Source organism: Bombina bombina, chromosome 10, assembly GCF_027579735.1.
Source record: "Bombina bombina isolate aBomBom1 chromosome 10, aBomBom1.pri, whole genome shotgun sequence".
NCBI classification, from domain to species: Eukaryota; Metazoa; Chordata; class Amphibia; order Anura; family Bombinatoridae; genus Bombina; species Bombina bombina.
In genome coordinates, this window is record NC_069508.1 from 15,681,435 (window position 1) to 15,708,550 (window position 27,116).

The following is a 27,116-nucleotide window of genomic DNA, read 5'->3' on the forward strand; positions in this document are numbered from 1 at the left end:
CGCTTATCCCACACCCCCCTTTTTTAAACCACTAGGATGGTCAGGCAGGCAGGGTTTGGCAACAGAGAGGCAATCCAGAAATTAGGGGTTAATCTAGCAGAGAAGACAGACAGAGTTCATCAACAATGAGGCAATTTAGAGCAATAGTAGTTAATCAAGCAGAGTAGTCAGACAGTCAGGGTTCAGCAATAGTATATCAATCCAGCAGTTTAGGGATAAACAGGCAAAGTGGTCAGAAAAGCAGAGGTCAGCAACAATATAACAGTCCAGCATACAGCAACAATAACACCCAGGAGAAGACTAAGTAACACGTTTACTTGGGCAGTGATAGGTAGCAAGTGAATAACTTACATAAGCGCAGGATTCGCGCCACAGGAGATCCTGACCGGCTTCAGAACGGAGGGAGCGTGCGGCGATGACGTCACCGCCGCACGCAGACAGGAGCCGACTCCCCCCTAGGCAACGAGCAGAACAGCAGGCGCCGTATCCCTAGCAACAGCTAGAGCGGCGCGGCGTGACAACCAGTGGCTACACATAACACACACAGACCTCCCAGCTGTCCCTATTTGACAAGCATATGTCCCTATTTGGAGAATTTCCCTTAGCCATGCACCCTACAGATAAGCCAGACAAGCCCAATTACAGAATAAACATGCCACAATCCTGTCCACTATTCACTCAACATGGTACCACACACAAAAGAGTGTCACCCTCCTGAGTACCTAGCCACAAAGGTTGTGAGGTATGAACATATAACAAGGTGTTCTTAACACCCTAATCACTGCCAGTAACACATAAGACAGGGATTTTTATTTTTACAATACTTGGCTGCCAGTAACAAAGAGAAGTGCATGTGCAGTGTCACTTCTGTTTGGGTCATGTTTGCCTTAGCTAACAATCAGGGGACCGCACCCACAAGTATCACAAACTCCCCTCATACTGCCCAAACCGCATCCACATACATCACAAACCCCTCCCATACTGTCCAAACCACACCCACAGGCATCACAAACCCCACCCATACTGTCCAACCCACACCCACAGGCATCACAAACCCCACCCATACTGTCCAAACTACACCCACTTGCAGGTGTTAAACACACAGTAGAATAGGGAGACCAGATCTTAGAAGAAGGACATATAACCTATGTTATGTATCTATATAACCCACTGCCTGCAATGTATCTATATAACCCGCTGCCTGCAATGTATCTACATAACCTGCTGCCAGCAATGTATCTACATAACCTGCTGCCTGCAATGTATCTACATAACCCTCTGCCTGCAATGTACAGTATCTAGATAACCCGCTGCCTGCAATGTATCTACATAGCCTGCTGCCTGCAATGTATCTACATAACCTGCTGCCTGCAATGTATCTACATAACCTGCTGCCTGCAATGTATCTACATAACCTGCTGCCTGCAATGTATCTACATAACCTGCTGCCTGCAATGTATCTATGTAACCCGCTGCCTGCAATGTATCTACATAACCCGCTGCCTGCAATGTATCTACATAACCCTCTGCCTGCAATGTATCTACATAACCCTCTGCCTGCAATGTATCTACATAACCCTCTGCCTGCAATGTATCTACATAACCCGCTGCCTGCAATGTATCTACATAACCCTCTGCCTGCAATGTCTCTACATAACCCTCTGCCTGCAATGTATCTACATAACCCGCTGCCTGCAATGTATCTACATAACCCTCTGCCTGCAATGTATCTACATAACCCTCTGCCTGCAATGTATCTACATAACCCTCTGCCTGGAATGTATTTACATAACCCGCTGCCTGCAATGTATCTACATAACCCGTTGCCTGCAATGCATCTACATAACCCGCTGCCTGCAATGTATCTACATAACCCGCTGCTTACAATGTATCTACATAACCTGCTGCCTGCAATGTATCTACATAACCCGCTGCCTGCAATGTATCTACATAACCTGCTGCCTGCAATGTATCTACATAACCCGTTTCCTGCAATGTATCTACATAACCCGCTGCCTGCAATGTATCTACATAACCCGCTGCCTGCAATGTATCTACATAACCCGCTGCCTGCAATGTATTTACATAACACGCTGCCTGCAATGCATCTACATAACCTGCTGCCTGCAATGTATCTACATAACCTGCTGCCTGCAATGTATCTACATAACCTGCTGCCTGCAATGTATCTAGATAACCTGCTGCCTGCAATGTATCTACATAACCCGCTGCCTGCAATGTATCTACATAACCCTCTGCCTGCAATGTATCTACATAACCCGCTGCCTGCAATGTATCTACATAACCTGCTGCCTGCAATGTATCTACATGACCTGCTGCCTGCAATGTATCTACATAACCCGCTGCCTGCAATGTATCTACATAACCTGCTGCCTGCAATGTATCTACATAACCCGCTGCCTGCAATGTATCTACATAACCCGCTGCCTGCAATGTATCTACATAACCCGCTGCCTGCAATGTATCTACATAACCCGCTGCCTGCAATGTATCTACATAACCCGCTGCCTGCAATGTATCTACATAACCCGCTGCCTGCAATGTATCTACATAACCCTCTGCCTGCAATGTATCTACATGACCTGCTGCCTGCAATGTATCTACATAACCTGCTGCCTGCAATGTATCTACATAACCCGCTGTCTGCAATGTATCTACATAACCCTCTGCCTGCAATGTATCTACATAACCCGCTGCCTGCAATGTATCTACATAACCCGCTGCCTGCAATGTATCTACATAACCCGCTGCCTGCAATGTATCTACATAACCCGCTGCCTGCAATGTATCTACATAACCCGCTGCCTGCAATGTATCTACATAACCCTCTGCCTGCAATGTATCTACATGACCTGCTGCCTGCAATGTATCTACATGACCTGCTGCCTGCAATGTATCTACATTATCTGCTGCCTGCAATGTATCTACATGACCCGCTGGCTGCAATGTATCTACATAACCCGCTGCCTGCAATGTATCTACATAACCTGCTGCCTGCAATGTATCTACATAACCCGCTGCCTGCAATGTATCTACATAACCCGCTGCCTGCAATGTATCTACATAACCCGCTGCCTGCAATGTATCTACATAACCCGCTGCCTGCAATGTATCTACATAACCCGCTGCCTGCAATGTATCTACATAACCCTCTGCCTGCAATGTATCTACATGACCTGCTGCCTGCAATGTATCTATATAACCCTCTGCCTGCAATGTATCTACATAACCCTCTGCCTGCAATGTATCTACATGACCTGCTGCCTGCAATGTATCTATATAACCCTCTGCCTGCAATGTATCTACATAACCCTCTGCCTGCAATGTATCTACATGACCTGCTGCCTGCAATGTATCTACATTATCTGCTGCCTGCAATGTATCTACATGACCTGCTGGCTGCAATGTATCTACATAACCCTCTGCCTGCAATGTATCTACATGACCTGCTGCCTGCAATGTATCTATATAACCCTCTGCCTGCAATGTATCTACATAACCCTCTGCCTGCAATGTATCTACATGACCTGCTGCCTGCAATGTAGCTACATAACCTGCTGCCTGCAATGTATCTATATAACCCTCTGCCTGCAATGTATCTACATAACCCGCTGCCTGCAATGTATCTACATAACCCGCTGCCTGCAATGTATCTACATAACCCTCTGCCTGCAATGTATCTACATAACCCTCTGCCTGCAATGTATCTACATAACCCTCTGCCTGCAATGTATCTACATAACCCTCTGCCTGTAATGTATCTATATAACCCTCTGCCTGCAATGTATCTACATAACCCTCTGCCTGCAATTTATCTACATGACCTGCTGCCTGCAATGTATCTACATTATCTGCTGCCTGCAATGTATCTACATGACCTGCTGCCTGCAATGTATCTACATAACCCGCTGCCTGCAATGTATCTACATAACCCGCTGCCTGCAATGTATCTACATAACCCTCTGCCTGCAATGTATCTACATGACCTGCTGCCTGCAATGTATCTATATAACCCTCTGCCTGCAATGTATCTATATAACCCTCTGCCTGCAATGTATCTACATAACCTTCTGCCTGCAATGTATCTACATAACCCGCTGTCTGCAATGTATCTACATTATCTGCTGCCTGCAATGTATCTACATAACCCGCTGTCTGCAATGTATCTACATTATCTGCTGCCTGCAATGTATCTACATGACCTGCTGCCTGCAATGTATCTACATAACCCGCTGCCTGCAATGTATCTACATAACCCGCTGCCTGCAATGTATCTACATAACCCTCTGCCTGCAATGTATCTACATGACCTGCTGCCTGCAATGTATCTACATGACCTGCTGCCTGCAATGTATCTATATAACCCTCTGCCTGCAATGTATCTATATAACCCTCTGCCTGCAATGTATCTACATAACCTTCTGCCTGCAATGTATCTACATAACCCGCTGTCTGCAATGTATCTACATTATCTGCTGCCTGCAATGTATCTACATAACCCGCTGTCTGCAATGTATCTACATAACCCGCTGTCTGCAATGTATCTACATAACCCGCTGTCTGCAATGTATCTACATTATCTGCTGCCTGCAATGTAGGACACTAACTTTTATAGATTGAGTTTGTAGTTCGTCCTATTTAATTAAATAAAGATTGTAGCCTCTTGGGAGTAGTAACATCTCATGCTTTGCTCATCAGCACTGGGAAAATCTGTCTTCTGACTCACAAGGAATAAATTATTCAGGAGGGAGCAGAGAGAAAATAATGCTGCAGGTTTGTTCCATAAAAGAGATTTTTATATCAGGAAAAAAACTGATGCTGAACAAGCTGTGTGTTTTTATTTAAAGGGCATTGCAAGATCTAAACTATGTTCTTTGTGAGGCTGACTTCTTGATAGTGAGTGCAATAAAGTTTAAACAAGTCCTGTTTATTAATAAAATCTAACTACAGACCTATTCTCTAAATCTCTCATCAGTACTGTGTGGTCCTTCAAAGAATTTTAGAAAGACAAATTTTAGCTTGAGAGCTATTTATGTCACTCTGTATTTTCTGGACGTAAAGGAGAAACACAAATATTGCTAAATATTGGGGTACTTTTTTAGCTTTATAATGAACTGTATATGTCTCTCCGTTATATCCTGAACCCCTCTTAGAAAGATAAACATTGTTTTTAAAATTATTTGAAAAGCTTCCCAGTACTCACAAGACTACTTAGATAAACTTACCAGACCCAAAGGGCATTAAAAAAATTAGGGACTATATCTGGCTGCTCATACTTAGGGTCCGATGAGCTCTCCACTTCAGCTTGATTATGTAACAAGTCAGTACTGTTAGGACCCTTAAACAATAAAAATAAAAAATAGCTTGAGAGTTATTTATCGCACTATGGAGGGTTCTGGATATGAAACACAGACACATGCATTGCAGCATAATGCTCAAAAAGCCCCTAAGATTTTGCAAGATTTCTCTCCATGCCAGTGAGTTTTTGATCATAAAGCTATTGTTTGTTGCAAATCAGTACTCATTAATTTTAAGGCCCACAAAAAAACATCTTCATCCACTCAAAGGAGATCTTACTAACCACAACACCCAGTCACAGTAAGACAGTGTCAAAGTATGAAGAGAGGACACTCATATGAGGACTAGTCACTCATATGAATATGGGCCACTCATATGAAGATGGGACACTCAGATGAATTCGGGTCACTCATATGAAGACGGGCCACTCATATGAATATGGGCCACTCATATGAAGACGGGTCACTCTTATGAAGATGGGTCACTCATATGAAGACGAGCCACTCATATGAAGACTAGTCACTCATATGAATATGGGCCACTCATATGAAGATGAATGACTCATATACAAACAGGTCACTCATATCAAGACGGGTCACTCATATGAAGACAGGCCACTCATATGAAGACGGGTCACTCATATAAAGATGGGTCACTCATATGAAGACGGGCCACTCATATAAAGAGGGGTCACTCATATGAAGAGGGGTCACTCATATGAAGATGGGTCACTCATATGAAGACGGGCCACTCATATGAAGAGGGGTCACTCATATGAAGATGAGCCACTCATATGAAGACTAGTCACTCATATGAATATGGGCCCCTCATATGAAGACGGGTCACTCATATAAAAACGGGTAACTCATATGAAGACGGGTCACTCATATGAAGACAGGCTACTCATATGAAGACGGGTCACTCATATGAAGACAGGTCACTCATATGAAGAGGGGTCACTCATATGAAGACGGGCCACTCATATGAAGACAGGCCACTCATATGAAGAGGGATCACTCATATGAAGACGGGCCACTCGTATGAAGAGGGGTCACTCATATGAAGACGGGCCACTCATATGAAGAGGGATCACTCACTCATATGAAGAGGGGTCATTCATATGAAGACTAGTAACTCACATGAAGATGGGCCACTCATATGAAGAGGGGTCACTCATATGAAGACTAGTACCTCATATGAAGACGAGTCACTCATATGAAGACAAGCCATTCATATGAAGACTAGTCACTCATATGAAGACGGGCCACTCATATGAAGACAGGTCACTCATATGAAGACTGGTCACTCATATGAAGACTGGTCACTCATATGAAGACAGGTCACACATATGAAGACAGGCCACTCATATGAAGAGGGGTCACTCATATGAAGACGGGCCACTCATATGAAGAGGGGTAACTCATATGAAGACTAGTCACTCATATAAAGATGGCCACTCATATGAAGACTGGTCACTCAGATGAAGATGGGTCACTCATATGAAGACGGGCTTCTCATATGAAGAGGGATCATTCATATGAAGAATAGTTACTCATATGAAGACTGGCCACTCATATGAAGATGGGTCACTCATATGAAGACGGCCACTCATATGAAGTGGGGTCACTCATATGAAGATGGGCCACTCATATGAAGATGGACCACTCATATGAAGAGGGGTCACTCATATGAAGACGGGCCACTCATATGAAGACAGGTCACATTGGTCTGCATTGGTTACAAGAGTAGATAAAAGAGGACTGACTGATTGTTAGAGGCTTGACTGGTTACAAGAGTAGATATGAGTGACCCAACCTTGAATATCGCTAATGGCTATGATACATAGATAAGAACAGGAAGTGAATATCGCTAATGGCTATGATACATAGATAAGAACAGGAAGTGAATATCGCTAATGACTATGATACATAGATAAGAACAGGAAGTGAATATCGCTAATGGCTATGATACATAGATAAGAACAGGAAGTGAATATCGCTAATGGCTATGATACATAGATAAGAACAGGAAGTGAATATCGCTAATGACTATGATACATAGATAAGAACAGGAAGTGAATATCGCTAATGGCTATGATACATAGATAAGAACAGGAAGTGAATATCGCTAATGGCTATGATACATAGATAAGAACAGGAAGTGAATATCGCTAATGGCTATGATACATAGATATGAACAGGAAGTGAATATCGCTAATGGCTATGATGCATAGATAAGAACAGGAAGTGAATATCGCTAATGGCTATGATACATAGATAAGAACAGGAAGTGAATATCGCTAATGGCTATGATACATAGATAAGAACAGGAAGTGAATATCGCTAATGGCTATGATACATAGATATGAACAGGAAGTGAATATCGCTAATGGCTATGATACATAGATAAGAACAGGAAGTGAATATCGCTAATGGCTATGATACATAGATAAGAACAGGAAGTGAATATCGCTAATGGCTTTGATACATAGATAAGAACAGGAAGTGAATATCGCTAATGGCTATGATACATAGATAAGAACAGGAAGTGAATATCGCTAATGGCTTTGATACATAGATAAGAACAGGAAGTGAATATCGCTAATGACTATGATACATAGATAAGAACAGGAAGTGAATATCGCTAATGGCTATGATACATAGATAAGGACAGGAAGTGAATATTGCTAATGGCTATGTGTATTAATTAATGGTATTCCCTATGTGATACACAGCTTTGGTTAGTGTTGAAAGAGTACGGTGAAAACAGGGAAGGGAATAACCTAAGATACAGTGAGATTTAACATTTAAGAAATGAAATAAAAGTGATTGAGCTTTAATATCAGAGTGTAGATATAACCTGCACAGAAAGCAGAAAACAAACTTGCAAATGAAGAAAAGATATTTAATAAATTAAAAACCGACCTAATTGCGCCTTAAATTTCAAGTTACAAATACAATGTAAACAGATTTATTAATAAATTTGCCTTATATTTCAAGATACAAATACAGTTTAAACAGTTTTACTGATAATACAGAAACTGCTGTGAGTCGTTTGGATAAACAATGATTGGCCACTCTTTTGTGCGAATCCTCAAAAAATACAAAATAAAAATAAAAATACAAATAGAGTCCTATCGACAGGTTCTAATGTGCAAAAAAAGAAAGAGTAATACAATGTCCCTAGATAATATCCAATAATAGCCAAAAAATGTGGTGTCCTTAGTCCAGTTGAGAAAAAAAATAATAAAAATGAGACCCAGAGTATATCCAAGTGTGGAGATCCAAGGGGAGATAAGTGGTATTGAAACCTGTAAAGAAAGAACAGAAAATACTGCACAAAAAGATCAAAATACAAAATCTAAGGTTAGAAATGTGCTCACCCTATTAAACAGTTACTCAGGCTGGTATGTCAGTTTGCAACGGATGTCTACGCGTTTCAGCCTACAACGAGGCCTTTATCAAGTTGAGCACCTTTCTAACCTTAGATTTTGTATTTTGATCTGCACAAGGCTGAAACTAGTTGAAATTGATTAGCTGTTGCTGGACTGTTTTCCTTTTGGAGCACAAACTGACACCCAGATTACGAGTTTTGCATTAACAGGGGTGCAGTGCTAACGAGCAGTTTATGCTCACCCCTTACTTACAGACAGCGCTGGTATTACGGGTTTTTACAAACCCGGCGTTAACCGCAGAAAAGTGAGTGAAGAGCAAAATTTAGTTCCACATCTCACCTCAATACCAGCGCTGCTTACGTTAGCGGTGAGCAGGTAAAACGTGATCATGCATGATTTCCCCATAGGAATCAATGGGGGAGAGCCGGCTGAAAAAAAAACTAACACCTGAAAAAAGCAGCGTTCAGCTTCTAACGCAGCCCCATTGATTCCTATGGGGAAATACATTTTATGTCTACACCTAACACCTTAACATGAACCCTGAGTCTAAACACCCCTAATCTTACACTTATTAACCCCTAATCTGCCGTCCCCGACATCGCTGACACCTACATTATATTATTAACCCCTAATCTGCTGCTCCGGACACCGCCGCCACCTACATTATACTTATGAACCCCTAATCTGCTGCCCCCAACATCGCCGAACCCTACATTATTTTTATTAACCCCTAATCTGCCGCCCCCAACGTCGTCACCACTATGATAAACATATGAATCCCTAAACCTAAGTCTAACCCTAACCCCCCTAACTTAAATATAATTTAAATAAATCTAAATAAAATTACTATAATTAACTAAATTATTCCTATTTAAAACTAAATACTTACCTTTAAAATAAACCCTAAGCTAGCTACAATATAACTAATAGTTACATTGTAGCTAGCTTATCGTTTATTTTTATTTTATAGGCAAGTTTGTATTTATTTTAACTAGGTAGAATAGTTACTAAATAGTTATTAACTATTTAATAACTACCTAGCAAAAATAAATACAAATTTACCTGTCAAATAAAACCTAACCTGTTACAATTACACCTAACACTACACTATAATTAAATAAATTAACTAAACTAAATACAATTAATTACAATTAAATAAAAGTATCTAAAAAATTACAGAAAATTATCAAATAATTACAAGATTTTTAAACTAATTACACCTACTCTAATCCCCCTAACAAAATAAAAAAGCCCCCCAAAATAAAAAAAAGCCCTACCCTACACTAAATTACAATTAGCCCTTAAAAGGGCCTTTTGAAGGGCATTGCCCCAAAGTAATCAGCATTGTTGGGTCCAGTACACTGCTTTGGTTAAGCTAGCTGGTCTGCTGCAAAAACCAGCCTGCCTCCATTGGCACAAGTGGGTGTCTTTACACTATGTGAGTACCCTGTGTCTTTTGTTGCTCCTATACCTAGTTGGTGATTGATTCACACATACAGCGACTCTTGTCTTTGTTTCATCAAGATGAGAAATGTGTATATAAGTGTATAAGTGTATATAAGTATATATATATATATATATATATATATATATGTAGTGTGTGTCTGTCCCAATAAAGTTTGTTTGTGTTTCACCTTAATACTGGTATTGTCTGGTTATTAGGGTGGGCTCTTGCTAAAATCACTTTCCCCGTTCTACAGCTACAGGTTTCAGGTACACAAAGGACCCTTTTAGCGGGGCTACTCAGTCGGGGTAGCCGACACAAACAGTAACATATAGTATGTGTAGACTTGATGGTACATGCATAAGGCTATCCTAAGGAAACAGTAACATGTAATATGTGTAGACTTGATGGTACATGCATAAGGCTATCCTAAGGAAACAGTAACATGTAATATGTGTAGACTTGATGGGACATGCATAAAGCTATACTAAGTAATAAGTAACATGTAATATGTGCAGACTTGATGGGACATGCATAAGGCTATACTAAGTAATGAGTAACATGTAATATGTGTAGACTTGATGGGACAGACATAAGGCTATACTAAGTAATAAGTAACAGTAATATGTGTAGACTTGATAGGACATGCATAAGTAGGCTGACCATATTGCCGCTTTAAGAAGGAACACATATGAAAAATACATATGTGAGGGTTCTTATACAAAACCATTTCTTTAAACAGCCATGAAAACAGCCCTGACATGTATTTTTCATATGTGTCCCTTTTTAAAGCGGCAATATGGTCAGCCTATGCATAAGGCTATACTAAGTAATAAGTAACCTGTAATATGTGTAGACTTGATGGGACATACATAAGGCTATACTAAGTAATAAGTAACATGTAATATGTGTAGACTTGATGGTACATACATAAGGCTATACTAAGTAATAAGTAACATGTAATATGTGTACACTTGATGGGACATACATAAGGCTATACTAAGTAATAAGTAACATGTAATATGTGTAGACTTGATGGGACATGCATAAGGCTATCCTAAGGAAACAGTAACATGTAATATGTGTAGACTTGATGGGACATACATAAGGCTATCCTAAGTAATAAGTAACATGTACTATGTACTATGTGTAGACTTGATGGGACATACATAAGGCTATCCTAAGTAATAAGTAATATGTAATATGTGTAGACTTGATAGGACATGCATAAGGCTATCCTAAGTAATAAGTAATATGTAATATGTGTAAACTTGATAGGACATGTATAAGGCTATACTAAGTAATAAATAACATGTAATATGTGTAGACTTGATGGGACATGCATAAGGCTATCCTAAGTAATAAGTAATATGTAATATGTGTAGACTTGATAGGACATGTATAAGGCTATACTAAGTAATAAGTAACATGTAATATGTGTAGTCTTGATGGGACATAGATAAGGCTATACTAAGTAATAAGTAACATGTAATATGTGTAGACTTGATGGGGCATACATACATAAGGCTATACTAAGTAATAAGTAACATGTAATATGTGTAGATTTGATGGGACATGAATATGACTATACTAAGTAATAAGTAACATGTAATATGTGTAGACTTGATGGGACTTGCATAAGGCTATCCTAAGCTAACAGTAACATGTAATATGTGTAGACTTGATGGGACATACATAAGGCTATCCTAAGGAAACAGTAACATGTAATATCTGTAGACTTGATGGGACATACATAAGGCTATCCTAAGTAATAAGTAACATGTAATATGTGTAGACTTGATGGGACATGCATAAGGTATACTAAGTAATAAGTAACATGTAATATGTGTAGACTTGATGGGACATACATAAGGCTATACTAAGTAATAAGTAACATGTAATATGGGTAGACTTGATGGGACAAACATAAGGCTATACTAAGTAATAAGTAACATGTAATATGTATAGACTTGATGGGACATACATAAGGCTATACTAAGTAATAAGTAACATGTAATATGTGTAGACTTGATGGGACATACATAAGGCTATACTAAGTAATAAGTAACATGTAATATGTGTAGACTTGATGGGACATGCATAAGGCTATACTAAGTAATAAGTAACATGTAATATGTGTAGACTTGATGGGACATACATAAGGTTATCCTAAGTAATAAGTAACATGTAATATGTGTAGACTTGATGGGACATACATAAGGTTATCCTAAGAAATAAGTAACATGCAATATGTGTAGACTTGATGGGACATGCATAAGGCTATACTAAGTAATAAGTAACATGTAATATGTGTAGACTTGATGGGACATACATAAGGCTATACTAAGTAATAAGTAACATGTAATATGTGTAGACTTGATGGGACATATATAAGGCTATACTAAGTAATAAGTAACATGTAATATGTGTAGACTTGATGGGACATACATAAGGCTATACTAAGTAATAAGTAACATGTAATATGTGTAGACTTGATGGGACATACATAAGGCTATACTAAGTAATAAGTACTTACTGTCTGACTCTCCTCTCATGCCCTGCCTGTCTCCTCTAATGCCTTTCCTGTCTCCTCTCTTACTGTCTGACTCTGCTCTCATGCCCTGCCTGTCTCCTCTCATGCCCTGCCTGTCTCCTCTCTTACTCTCTGACTCTCCTCTCATGCCCTGCCTGTCGCCTCTAATGCTTTTCCTGTCTCCTCTCTTACTGTCTGACTCTGCTCTCATGCCCTGCCTGACTCCTATCTTACTGTCTGACTCTCCTCTCATGCCCTGCCTGTCTCCTCTCATGCCCTGCCTATCTCCTCTTTTACTGAGTCCCCTCTCATGCCCTGCATGTCTCCTCTCTTACTGAGTCCCCACTCATGCCCTGCCTGTCTCCTCCTACTGTCTGACTCTTCTCTCATGCCCTGCCTGTCTCCTCTCTTACTGTCGGACTCTCCTCTCATGCCCTGTTTGTCTCCTCTCTTACTGTCTGACTCTCCTCTCATGCCCTGTCTGTCTCCTCTCATGCCCTGCCTGTCTCCTTTCTTACTGTCTGACTCTCCTCTCATGCCCTGCCTGTCTCCTCTCTTACTGTCTGACTCTCCTCTCATGCCCTGCCTGTCTCCTCTAATGCCTTTCCTGTCTCCTCTCTTACTGTCTTACTCTCCTCTCATGCCCTGCCTGTCTCCTCTCATGCCCTGCTTGTCTCCTCTCTTACTGTCTGACTCTCTTCTCATGCCCTGCCTGTCTCCTCTAATGCCTTTCCTGTCCTATCTCTTACTGTCTGACTCTCCTCTCATGCCCTGCCTGTCTTCTCTCTTACTGTCTGACTCTCATCTCATGCCCTGCCTGTCTCCTCTCTTACTGTCTGATTCTCCTCTCATGCCCTGCCTGTCCCCTCTCATGCCCTGCCTGTCTCCTATCATGCCCTGCCTCTGTCTCTTATCATGCCTTGCCTCTGTCTCCTCTCATGCCCTGCCTGTCTCCTCTCATGCCCTGCCTGTCTCCTCTTACTGTCTGACTCTCCTCTCATGCCCTGCCTGTCTCCTCGCTTACTGAGTCCCCTCTCATGCCCTGCCTGTCTCCTCTTACTGTCTGACTCTCCTCTCATGCCCTGCCTGTCTCCTCTCTTACTGAGTCCCCTCTCATGCCCTGCCTGTCTCCTCTCTTACTGAGTCCTCTCTCATGTCCTGCCTGTCTCCTCTCATGCCTTGCCTCTGTCTCTCATGCCCTGTCTGTCTCCTCTTTTACTGAGTCCCATCTCATGCCCTGCCTGTCTGCTCTCATGCCCTGTCTGTCTCCTCTCTTACTGAGTCCCCTCTCATGCCCTGTCTCCTCTCATGCCTTGGCTCTGTCTCCTCTAATGCCTTGGCTCTGTCTCCTCTCATGCCGTCTGTCTGTCTCCTGTCATGCCCTCTCTGTCTCCTCTTTTACTGAGTCTCCTCTCATGCCCTGCCTGTCTCCTCTTACTGTCTGACTCTCCTCTCATGCCCTGCCTGTCTCCTCTTATGCCCTGCCTGTCTCCTCTTACTGTCTGACTCTCCTCTCATGCCCTGCCTGTCTCCTCTTACTGTCTGACTCTCCTCTCATGCCCTGCCTGTCTCCTCTCATGCCCTCTCTGTCTCCTCTCATGCCCTGCCTGTCTCCTCTCATACCCTGTCTCTGTCTCCTCTCATGCCCTGCCTGTCTCATCTCATGCCCTGCCTGTCTCATCTCATGCCCTGCCTGTCTCCTCTTACTGTCTGACTCTCCTCTCATGCCCTGTCTGTCTCATCTCATGCCCTGCCTGTCTCCTCTTACTGTCTGACTCTCCTCTCATGGCCTCTCTGACTCTCATCTCATGCCCTGCCTGTCTCCTCTCATGCCCTCTATGTCTCCTCTCATGCCGCCTGTCTCATCTCATGCCCTGTTTGACTCCCCTTTCAATCTCCTATTTTGTCCTGTCTGACTCCCTCCCCTGCCTGTCTCCCCTCTCCCTCCGTCTGACTCTGCCTACAGTTACAGTGCTTCATATTAATACAGGGCTGCTCTTCATTTTGTTCATATAGTTTCATAATATCAATAAAGCACGAACAAAATCATCTGTCTGTAATAGTGCGGTGTGATTGGGTGAGCGCGGATGCTGTGATTGACATTCAGAATGATGGATGTCTCGCTAGCGCAAAGTATGCGCACGCGCAGATCGCTGGGGTATAGAACTGTGGGAACACCGGGACAAATTACGCATGCGCATATTTTCATACGCATGCGCAGTGACCCCCAGCTGTCTATCCAGTGCGGCAGGAAAACCCGCAGCGGCAGCGGGAGGAGGGGAAAGGAAGCTGGGTAGGCAGGCCGAGGACGGGGCGGCGGTGTAACAGAGGATAGGCACGGGGAGACCGCCCGGGGAGTAACTTGGGAGTCTGACACTAAGGGGCAGAGATCCCACCCAGCACCGGGCCTGCCCAAGACCCCACACCCAAGGAGATCCACTAGATCCCACGCAGGACACCCTAATGTCAGCTCACTCTGAAGATACGCTCATATAATCCCTTCGGATCTACAGCTCTCGCCTTTGGACCTGGATGCTGTCAGGACCCAGAAGATCCCTGATTGGATCTGGTGAGCACCCACTGGTGACATCCCACGTACTATATATACTGACGTTCCATTATATGGGATCTTATAAACAGCAATTCTAAACACCAAGGGACTGGATCCCCCAGATCATCCCATGGGATCTGGCTGCCCCTTTGACACTAACACTATAGAATCCTTGACTAGATCTCCAGAGGTTCTGCTGCTGTCCTCACATGTCCCCCACACCCTGAGGATCCACTAAATGAGATATCAAATACGTCTCCTTAGGATTGGATTCTACCATTCCATGAACTCTGGATGGTCTACTGGATCTCGAGATCATAAAGGATCACTAACTTGATCCACTGCTGTCATTCCATGCCCCCACCAGCTGAGGATCTATTGAACGGAATGTTGTGAGGACCAATACTGTTGAATCACAACTTGACCTCTTTATGATCTGCTGCTGCTTATAGGAGATCTATGTTTCTCCATGGACCATATCAACACTAAGAGGCGACTTCAGATCCACTGGGCTTCCACAGTAATCACATGCTGACTGTTGTGTAAAGATCAGACATTCCTGTTGTTTTTATACTGCTGATATTTGTTTGCAGATAGTTATTTGGAAATCACAGCATATCACCATTGCTGCAACACTGAAGGATCACTGGTGGAGTCGCTTCTTTTTCCTGTTTATAATATAAGATCCCTAATAAATCCCTGGTACCTTATTCAGTAACTACACTAAAATCAAATGTTATTGCCGCTTCTGCCTGATTTCAACAGCAAGAATCAGTATCACTAATAGTTTTATTTTTACTGTAAATGGAAACAAAAAGTTGCACGTTTTGGATCCTCTGTAATTTTTTTTAAACATTCCTTTTAATGACAAGTGCGCCCTGTAGTATTATGAAAAGATTACTGACGGGACACAGATCATTAGACTAAGCACATACTGTAATTTATTGCATATGAATCACTACAAAGGATTAACATAGAATACAAAGAGTGGTTATTAATTCCGCTGTTTGACCTAATTGGATCAGTATTAAGGAATTGCAGGTGACATTCACTAATCCCAGACACCCTTCGCTACCAGAGCACTTGTTCTTAAAATATAAATTTACACAGGTTCCCTGTTGGATTACAGAACTAATTAATATCCTAACATTTGTGCAACAGGGGTTAATCACAATGGCATCTGGGATGTAACTGTAATAGTGGTTTGCTGAGCAAACGGTGTAAATTTCCCCCTGGGCCACAGACTGACTCTGGAGTTTTCTTTTTAATCATGTAATTTGAATAACTCCCATTCCAGCCATGGTGGACATAGCTGAGAGCGGCCAGGAGATAAAGAAGACTTATATTGTCCCAGCCATAAAGCCGTTTGACCACTATGACTTCAACAGGGCTAAAGTTGCCAGTGGTCTGGCCTGGCTGGTGGCCAAAGCCTTTGGGGCAGGTAAGTGAAAAATGTGGTCACTATGTACTTTTTGGACCAGAGTTGTCCATTTACCTGATAACTGCTATATCAGTGGGTTTGTATACTATGAAGATTGTTTGCAGTATTGTGCACTGTTGCTTGTGACAGCAAATCCGTGTCACTGCAACAATGTATGCGGCACATAACATTACTGTATCATCTGATACCACAAACCTGCTAATAAAGATGCAGGATCTGGGACTAACCTCTGCCTTTGTGCAGGATGCCCGGTTGGTATAGGATAAGATTCTCCTAATGATAGATAGATCTGAACTATTTAGGTGCATAGTGCTTAATCATGCTGGTTAAAGAGACCAGAGTATAATTATACAAATCCTATTCTGTACATGTAAAGAAGAGACCTGTGAGGTGAGCCTGAGACTTTAAAAAAACAAAAAACATTTGGCACCTTGGGATATTGTGACCTACAAGCTTTACAACCTACCCTACTAACATCAGATTGTGCTCCTGGCACCTCTGCTTCAGAGGTTGTTCAATGAGAAATGCCTCTCACTAAGGTATTCTAACAACTAATGAAGTAGAATTGTTTGCTTTATGTGCGTGCGTGTGATTGGCTGCACTACCTGCCCAATCAGGTTTTGGACTGAGGGATGACAGGGGCTGTACAGTGCGGTGAGTTCCTATAGCGGTCAAATTATATATAACTGCATAGCGCTTAGGTCACTTTCACCAGCGTCATTCAAGTATTTTTCTTTATATACTAACTACATATCACAGATATCTACATCTTAAAACTGTCACTTTTTTCAGTGCTTTGTGACCAATGAGGGTTAGTTGTACATGAGTTTGTTCAATACTCTAAGCAATCACTATCTAGAATGTAGCCAGTCCTGGTAATTTACAGTATTTGGAAGCAAACCTAGGTTACAGAATTTGCTTTTTCAGCCTCTAGGGCAGTGTTTCCCAAAACCAGTTCTCGGGACCCTTAAAGGGACAGTAAACCATCGGGCCAGCTGTATAGTCACAGCCCGGCCCAACTGCGCCATTAGACACAATGCAGCTCGCTCCCGCTGTCAGACAGAGCAGGAGCGAGCTGCATTGTGTCTAATGGCGCGGTCGGGCCGGGCTGTGACTATACAGCTGGCCCGATGCGCTCAGTAAAAACAACAGACCCGCTCAGCAGAGCCCAGAGAGCGGGTCTGTAAAACGGCGATATTTTTTAAAAATAAAAAGGCAATATTATGATTTAAAACATTTGACTAATGTAATGTTATATAATTCTGCTGAATACGGGGAGCAATGCGCTCGCTGTATTCAGCATTGCACCAGCAGCTAACAAGAGCTGCTGGTGCAACGCCGCACCCTGCAGACTCGCGGGCAATAGGCCGCCAGCAGGGGGGTGTCAATCAACTCGATCGGGTTGATTTCCGGCGATGTCTGTCCGCCTCATCAGAGCAGGCGGACAGGTTATGGAGCAGCGGTCTTTGTGACCGCTGCTTCATAACTGCTGTTTCTGGCGAGCTTGCAGGCTCGCTAGAAACACGGGGCATCAACCTCTAATCGGAGCTTGATAAATATGCCCCAAGGTGTAAATGACCTATTAGGTATGTAAGATTCCGCTATACATGTACTGCCCCTTTAAATTAAAGCTGTTGCTTTTGATTTTTAATTAACAGAACGTGAATGTGGGAAGTAGCTCACTGGCTGATAAGGAGAGCTCCCATGTCCCTATTGGTTGACAGTGATAAACCTCACATGTATAAGAACAAAAATGTTTTAATTTTCAGCACAGGAATTTTTTTTTTTTTTTAACAAACTAATGGATAATACAATGAATTAAAGGGATAGAGTGTAACAGAGCGCAGTAGGTTATAAATATGTTGTGTGCGACGGAGACTATTCCATACTATACAAGGGCATAAAACATTGTCTTGTAAATTATTTAATTGTATGTAGTAAAACAGCTTTGCAGTACAATTTCTTTGTTCTGCCTCCTTTCATTTAATTTAACTCTGAAAATTGTGGGTTTTCCAGTTGTGAGTATTGGACGCGCTGACTCTGCTACATATCTGTCTCGACCTAGCAGTGGAGATAAGATACTGCAGAACAGTGCTTGGATCATCTAAATATATCAAGTGGTGTCTGGAGACTGGTAATAAAAAGCAAGTGCAACAATAAAGGTGTTAATGTAGTAAAACAAAATCACTCTGTCCAGCTGTGACTGTGAGGAGAGTGGGCGTGATGAGGCTAATAGCACTCCGCCTCTGGCTACCTTATCCCTATACTTCTACATAGTGGGACACCAAATAAACCCACAAATCCTGCTTGCGACATCCCAGATTAAAGGGGCAGTATACACCAGTTTTCATGTAACTGTATGTAATAGACAATACTATAAAGAAGAATATGCACAGATACTGATCTAAAAATCCAGTATAAAACCATTTTTAAAAACTTACTTAGAAGCTCCCAGTTTAGCACTGGTGATGAGGTTAGGCTTAGACACCAACTGAAAGGGGCTAAAAATGCATGAAGAGCAGACACTCCTCCTTCCCTGCATATGAAAAGACCCATCAGGCGTAGGCAGGAATCTTTATACCTCAGTATGCATCTGATACTTTGGGGCTTGGTTAGGAGTCTGAAAAAAAGCAAAACTATACATTGACACTGCAAGGTGAGCTATATAAATGGATCATCTACATATCATTTATGCAAAGAAAAATCTGAATTTTATAGAATGTTTGATTACAAGGAAGATTCATCCATTAGAAAGTGCTTTTAATGTGAATTGTGGCCGAATCCAGCTGTAATAAGTGTGTAATAAGTGCGTAGCTGTAATAAGTGTGTAATAAGTGCGTAGCTGTAATAAGTGTGTAATAAGTGTGTAGCTGTAATAAGTGTGTAATAAGTGCGTAGCTGTAATAAGTGCGTAGCTGTAATAAGTGCGTAGCTGTAATAAGTGCGTAGCTGTAATAAGTGCGTAGCTGTAATAAGTGTGTAATAAGTGTGTAGCTGTAATAAGTGTGTAATACGTGTGTAGCTGTAATAAGTGTGTAATAAGTGCGTAGCTGTAATAAGTGCGTAGCTGTAATAAGTGTGTAATACGTGTGTAGCTGTAATAAGTGTGTAATAAGTGCGTAGCTGTAATAAGTGCGTAGCTGTAATAAGTGTGTAGCTGTAATAAGTGTGTAATACGTGTGTAGCTGTAATAAGTGTGTAATACGTGTGTAGCTGTAATAAGTGTGTAATAAGTGCGTAGCTGTAATAAGTGTGTAATAAGTGTGTAGCTGTAATAAGTGTGTAATAAGTGTGTAATAAGTGTGTAGCTGTAATAAGTGTGTAGCTGTAATAAGTGCGTAGCTGTAATAAGTGCGTAGCTGTAATAAGTGCGTAGCTGTAATAAGTGCGTAGCTGTAATAAGTGTGTAATAAGTGTGTAGCTGTAATAAGTGTGTAATAAGTGTGTAGCTGTAATAAGTGTGTAGCTGTAATAAGTGCGTAGCTGTAATAAGTGCGTAGCTGTAATAAGTGCGTAGCTGTAATAAGTGTGTAATAAGTGCGTAGCTGTAATAAGTGTGTAATAAGTGCGTAGCTGTAATAAGTGCGTAGCTGTAATAAGTGTGTAATAAGTGTGTAGCTGTAATAAGTGTGTAGCTATAATAAGTGTGTAATACGTGTGTAGCTGTAATAAGTGTGTAATACGTGTGTAGCTGTAATAAGTGTGTAATACGTGTGTAGCTGTAATAAGTGTGTAATAAGTGCGTAGCTGTAATAAGTGCGTAGCTGTAATAAGTGTGTAGCTGTAATAAGTGCGTAGCTGTAATAAGTGCGTAGCTGTAATAAGTGTGTAATAAGTGCGTAGCTGTAATAAGTGCGTAGCTGTAATAAGTGTGTAATAAGTGTGTAGCTGTAATAAGTGTGTAGCTATAATAAGTGTGTAATACGTGTGTAGCTGTAATAAGTGTGTAATACGTGTGTAGCTGTAATAAGTGTGTAATACGTGTGTAGCTGTAATAAGTGTGTAATAAGTGCGTAGCTGTAATAAGTGCGTAGCTGTAATAAGTGCGTAGCTGTAATAAGTGCGTAGCTGTAATAAGTGTGTAGCTGTAATAAGTGTGTAATAAGTGCGTAGCTGTAATAAGTGTGTAATAAGTGTGTAGCTGTAATAAGTGTGTAATAAGTGTGTAGCTATAATAAGTGTGTAATAAGTGTGTAGCTATAATAAGTGTGTAATACGTGTGTAGCTGTAATAAGTGTGTAGCTGTAATAAGTGTGTAGCTGTAATAAGTGTGTAATACGTGTGTAGCTGTAATAAGTGTGTAATACGTGTGTAGCTGTAATAAGTGTGTAATAAGTGCGTAGCTGTAATAAGTGCGTAGCTGTAATAAGTGTTTAATACGTGTGTAGCTGTAATAAGTGTGTAATAAGTGCGTAGCTGTAATAAGTGCGTAGCTGTAATAAGTGTGTAGCTGTAATAAGTGTGTAATAAGTGCGTAGCTGTAATAAGTGTGTAATAAGTGTGTAGCTATAATAAGTGTGTAATAAGTGTGTAGCTATAATAAGTGTGTAATACGTGTGTAGCTGTAATAAGTGTGTAATACGTGTGTAGCTGTAATAAGTGTGTAATAAGTGCGTAGCTGTAATAAGTGCGTAGCTGTAATAAGTGCGTAGCTGTAATAAGTGCGTAGCTGTAATAAGTGCGTAGCTGTAATAAGTGTGTAATAAGTGTGTAGCTGTAATAAGTGTGTAATAAGTGCGTAGCTGTAATAAGTGTGTAATAAGTGTGTAGCTATAATAAGTGTGTAATACGTGTGTAGCTGTAATAAGTGTGTAATACGTGTGTAGCTGTAATAAGTGTGTAATAAGTGTGTAGCTGTAATAAGTGTGTAGCTGTAATAAGTGTGTAGCTGTAATAAGTGTGTAGCTGTAATAAGTGTGTAGCTGTAATAAGTGTGTAATAAGTGTGTAGCTGTAATAAGTGTGTAATACGTGTGTAGCTGTAATAAGTGTGTAATAAGTGCGTAGCTGTAATAAGTGTGTAATAAGTGTGTAGCTGTAATAAGTGTGTAATAAGTGCGTAGCTGTAATAAGTGCGTAGCTGTAATAAGTGCGTAGCTGTAATAAGTGTGTAATACGTGTGTAGCTGTAATAAGTGTGTAATAAGTGCGTAGCTGTAATAAGTGTGTAATAAGTGCGTAGCTGTAATAAGTGCGTAGCTGTAATAAGTGCGTAGCTGTAATAAGTGCGTAGCTGTAATAAGTGCGTAGCTGTAATAAGTGTGTAATACGTGTGTAGCTGTAATAAGTGTGTAATACGTGTGTAGCTGTAATAAGTGTGTAGCTGTAATAAGTGTGTAATAAGTGCGTAGCTGTAATAAGTGTGTAATAAGTGCGTAGCTGTAATACGTGTGTAATAAGTGCGTAGCTGTAATACGTGTGTAGCTGTAATAAGTGTGTAATACGTGTGTAGCTGTAATAAGTGTGTAATACGTGTGTAGCTGTAATAAGTGTGTAATAAGTGCGTAGCTGTAATAAGTGTGTAATAAGTGTGTAGCTGTAATAAGTGTGTAATAAGTGCGTAGCTGTAATAAGTGCGTAGCTGTAATAAGTGTGTAATAAGTGCGTAGCTGTAATAAGTGCGTAGCTGTAATAAGTGCGTAGCTGTAATAAGTGCGTAGCTGTAATAAGTGCGTAGCTGTAATAAGTGCGTAGCTGTAATAAGTGTGTAATACGTGTGTAGCTGTAATAAGTGTGTAATACATGTGTAGCTGTAATAAGTGTGTAATAAGTGTGTAGCTGTAATAAGTGTGTAATAAGTGCGTAGCTGTAATAAGTGTGTAATAAGTGCGTAGCTGTAATATGTGTGTAATAAGTGTGTAGCTGTAATATGTGTGTAATAAGTGTGTAGCTGTAATAAGTGTGTAGCTGTAATAAGTGTGTAGCTGTAATAAGTGTGTAGCTGTAATAAGTGTGTAATACGTGTGTAGCTGTAATAAGTGTGTAGCTGTAATAAGTGTGTAATAAGTGTGTAGCTGTAATAAGTGTGTAATAAGTGCGTAGCTGTAATAAGTGTGTAATAAGTGCGTAGCTGTAATAAGTGCGTAGCTGTAATAAGTGCGTAGCTGTAATAAGTGCGTAGCTGTAATAAGTGCGTAGCTGTAATAAGTGCGTAGCTGTAATAAGTGTGTAATAAGTGTGTAGCTGTAATAAGTGTGTAATAAGTGTGTAGCTGTAATAAGTGTGTAGCTGTAATAAGTGTGTAATAAGTGTGTAGCTGTAATAAGTGTGTAGCTGTAATAAGTGTGTAGCTGTAATAAGTGTGTAGCTGTAATAAGTGTGTAGCTGTAATAAGTGTGTAATAAGTGTGTAGCTGTAATAAGTGCGTAGCTGTAATAAGTGTGTAGCTGTAATAAGTGTGTAATAAGTGTGTAGCTGTAATAAGTGTGTAATAAGTGTGTAGCTATAATAAGTGTGTAATAAGTGTGTAGCTGTAATAAGTGTGTAATAAGTGTGTAGCTGTAATAAGTGTGTAATAAGTGTGTAGCTGTAATAAGTGTGTAGCTGTAATAAGTGTGTAGCTGTAATAAGTGTGTAATACGTGTGTAGCTGTAATAAGTGTGTAATACGTGTGTAGCTGTAATAAGTGTGTAATAAGTGCGTAGCTGTAATAAGTGCGTAGCTGTAATAAGTGCGTAGCTGTAATAAGTGTGTAATACGTGTGTAGCTGTAATAAGTGTGTAATAAGTGCGTAGCTGTAATAAGTGTGTAATAAGTGTGTAGCTATAATAAGTGTGTAATAAGTGCGTAGCTGTAATAAGTGTGTAGCTGTAATAAGTGTGTAATAAGTGCGTAGCTGTAATAAGTGTGTAATAAGTGTGTAGCTATAATAAGTGTGTAATACGTGTGTAGCTGTAATAAGTGTGTAATACGTGTGTAGCTGTAATAAGTGTGTAATAAGTGCGTAGCTGTAATAAGTGCGTAGCTGTAATAAGTGCGTAGCTGTAATAAGTGCGTAGCTGTAATAAGTGTGTAGCTGTAATAAGTGTGTAATAAGTGTGTAGCTGTAATAAGTGTGTAATAAGTGCGTAGCTGTAATAAGTGTGTAATAAGTGTGTAGCTATAATAAGTGTGTAATAAGTGTGTAGCTATAATAAGTGTGTAATACGTGTGTAGCTGTAATAAGTGTGTAGCTGTAATAAGTGCGTAGCTATAATAAGTGTGTAATACGTGTGTAGCTGTAATAAGTGTGTAATAAGTGTGTAGCTGTAATAAGTGTGTAGCTGTAATAAGTGTGTAGCTGTAATAAGTGTGTAATACGTGTGTAGCTGTAATAAGTGTGTAATAAGTGCGTAGCTGTAATAAGTGTGTAATAAGTGCGTAGCTGTAATAAGTGTGTAATAAGTGCGTAGCTGTAATAAGTGTGTAATAAGTGTGTAGCTGTAATAAGTGTGTAATAAGTGCGTAGCTGTAATAAGTGCGTAGCTGTAATAAGTGTGTAATAAGTGCGTAGCTGTAATAAGTGTGTAATAAGTGCGTAGCTGTAATAAGTGCGTAGCTGTAATAAGTGTGTAGCTGTAATAAGTGTGTAGCTGTAATAAGTGTGTAGCTGTAATAAGTGTGTAGCTGTAATAAGTGTGTAATAAGTGCGTAGCTGTAATAAGTGCGTAGCTGTAATAAGTGTGTAATAAGTGTGTAGCTGTAATAAGTGTGTAAATAAGTGCGTAGCTGTAATAAGTGCGTAGCTGTAATAAGTGTGTAGCTGTAATAAGTGTGTAGCTGTAATAAGTGTGTAATAAGTGTGTAGCTGTAATAAGTGTGTAATAAGTGCGTAGCTGTAATAAGTGCGTAGCTGTAATAAGTGTGTAGCTGTAATAAGTGTGTAGCTGTAATAAGTGTGTAATAAGTGTGTAATAATTGTGTAATAAGTGCGTAGCTGTAATAAGTGCGTAGCTGTAATAAGTGCGTAGCTGTAATAAGTGTGTAATAAGTGTGTAATAAGTGTGTAATAAGTGTGTAGCTGTAATAAGTGCGTAGCTGTAATAAGTGTGTAGCTGTAATAAGTGTGTAGCTGTAATAAGTGTGTAGCTGTAATAAGTGCGTAGCTGTAATAAGTGTGTAGCTGTAATAAATGTGTAGCTGTAATAAGTGTGTAATAAGTGTGTAGCTGTAATAAGTGTGTAATAAGTGTGTAGCTGTAATAAGTGTGTAGCTGTAATAAGTGTGTAGCTGTAATAAGTGTGTAGCTGTAATAAGTGCGTAGCTGTAATAAGTGTGTAGCTGTAATAAATGTGTAGCTGTAATAAGTGTGTAATAAGTGTGTAGCTGTAATAAGTGTGTAATAAGTGCGTAGCTGTAATAAGTGCGTAGCTGTAATAAGTGTGTAATAAGTGTGTAGCTGTAATAAGTGTGTAATAAGTGTGTAGCTATAATAAGTGTGTAATAAGTGCGTAGCTGTAATAAGTGCGTAGCTGTAATAAGTGTGTAATACGTGTGTAGCTGTAATAAGTGTGTAATACGTGTGTAGCTGTAATAAGTGTGTAATACGTGTGTAGCTGTTATAAGTGTGTAATAAGTGCGTAGCTGTAATAAGTGCGTAGCTGTAATAAGTGCGTAGCTGTAATAAGTGCGTAGCTGTAATAAGTGTGTAATAAGTGCGTAGCTGTAATAAGTGCGTAGCTGTAATAAGTGCGTAGCTGTAATAAGTGCGTAGCTGTAATAAGTGCGTAGCTGTAATAAGTGCGTAGCTGTAATAAGTGCGTAGCTGTAATAAGTGCGTAGCTGTAATAAGTGTGTAATACGTGTGTAGCTGTAATAAGTGTGTAATAAGTGTGTAGCTGTAATAAGTGTGTAATAAGTGCGTAGCTGTAATAAGTGTGTAATAAGTGCGTAGCTGTAATAAGTGCGTAGCTGTAATAAGTGCGTAGCTGTAATAAGTGCGTAGCTGTAATAAGTGCGTAGCTGTAATAAGTGTGTAATACGTGTGTAGCTGTAATAAGTGTGTAATACGTGTGTAGCTGTAATAAGTGTGTAATACGTGCGTAGCTGTAATAAGTGTGTAATAAGTGCGTAGCTGTAATAAGTGTGTAATAAGTGCGTAGCTGTAATAAGTGTGTAATAAGTGCGTAGCTGTAATAAGTGTGTAATAAGTGCGTAGCTGTAATAAGTGTGTAGCTGTAATAAGTGTGTAGCTGTAATAAGTGTGTAGCTGTAATAAGTGTGTAATAAGTGTGTAGCTGTAATAAGTGTGTAATAAGTGCGTAGCTGTAATAAGTGTGTAGCTGTAATAAGTGTGTAGCTGTAATAAGTGTGTAATAAGTGTGTAGCTGTAATAAGTGTGTAATAAGTGTGTAGCTGTAATAAGTGTGTAGCTGTAATAAGTGTGTAATAAGTGTGTAGCTGTAATAAGTGTGTAGCTGTAATAAGTGTGTAATAAGTGCGTAGCTGTAATAAGTGTGTAATACGTGCGTAGCTGTAATAAGTGTGTAATACGTGCGTAGCTGTAATAAGTGTGTAATACGTGCGTAGCTGTAATAAGTGTGTAATACGTGCGTAGCTGTAATAAGTGTGTAATACGTGTGTAGCTGTAATAAGTGTGTAGCTGTAATAAGTGTGTAATACGTGTGTAGCTGTAATAAGTGTGTAGCTGTAATAAGTGTGTAGCTGTAATAAGTGTGTAATAAGTGCGTAGCTGTAATAAGTGTGTAGCTGTAATAAGTGTGTAGCTGTAATAAGTGTGTAGCTGTAATAAGTGTGTAGCTGTAATAAGTGTGTAGCTGTAATAAGTGTGTAGCTGTAATAAGTGTGTAATAAGTGTGTAGCTGTAATAAGTGTGTAATAAGTGTGTAGCTGTAATAAGTGTGTAATAAGTGTGTAGCTGTAATAAGTGTGTAATAAGTGCGTAGCTGTAATAAGTGTGTAATAAGTGCGTAGCTGTAATAAGTGTGTAATAAGTGTGTAGCTGTAATAAGTGTGTAATAAGTGCGTAGCTGTAATAAGTGTGTAATACGTGTGTAGCTGTAATAAGTGTGTAGCTGTAATAAGTGTGTAGCTGTAATAAGTGTGTAATACGTGCGTAGCTGTAATAAGTGTGTAATACGTGCGTAGCTGTAATAAGTGTGTAATACGTGTGTAGCTGTAATAAGTGTGTAATACGTGTGTAGCTGTAATAAGTGTGTAGCTGTAATAAGTGTGTAATAAGTGTGTAGCTGTAATAAGTGTGTAATAAGTGCGTAGCTGTAATAAGTGCGTAGCTGTAATAAGTGCGTAGCTGTAATAAGTGCGTAGCTGTAATAAGTGTGTAGCTGTAATAAGTGTGTAGCTGTAATAAGTGTGTAATAAGTGTGTAGCTGTAATAAGTGTGTAATAAGTGCGTAGCTGTAATAAGTGTGTAGCTGTAATAAGTGTGTAGCTGTAATAAGTGTGTAGCTGTAATAAGTGTGTAGCTGTAATAAGTG

General features: G+C 40.3%; 1 protein-coding gene across 1 annotated transcript in view; it reads left to right on the forward strand.

Annotated features, from left to right (window-relative positions):
- The first annotated feature begins 14,936 nt into the window (after positions 1-14,936).
- The window catches only part of CAMSAP2 (calmodulin regulated spectrin associated protein family member 2), a 158,349-nt gene continuing 146,169 nt past the window's right edge, over positions 14,937-27,116 (forward strand). The window contains exon 1 of the mRNA XM_053693815.1: positions 14,937-16,682. Coding sequence (XP_053549790.1) covers positions 16,541-16,682 — 142 coding nt within the window. The 5' untranslated portion in view covers positions 14,937-16,540. The remainder of the gene's footprint in view (positions 16,683-27,116) is intronic.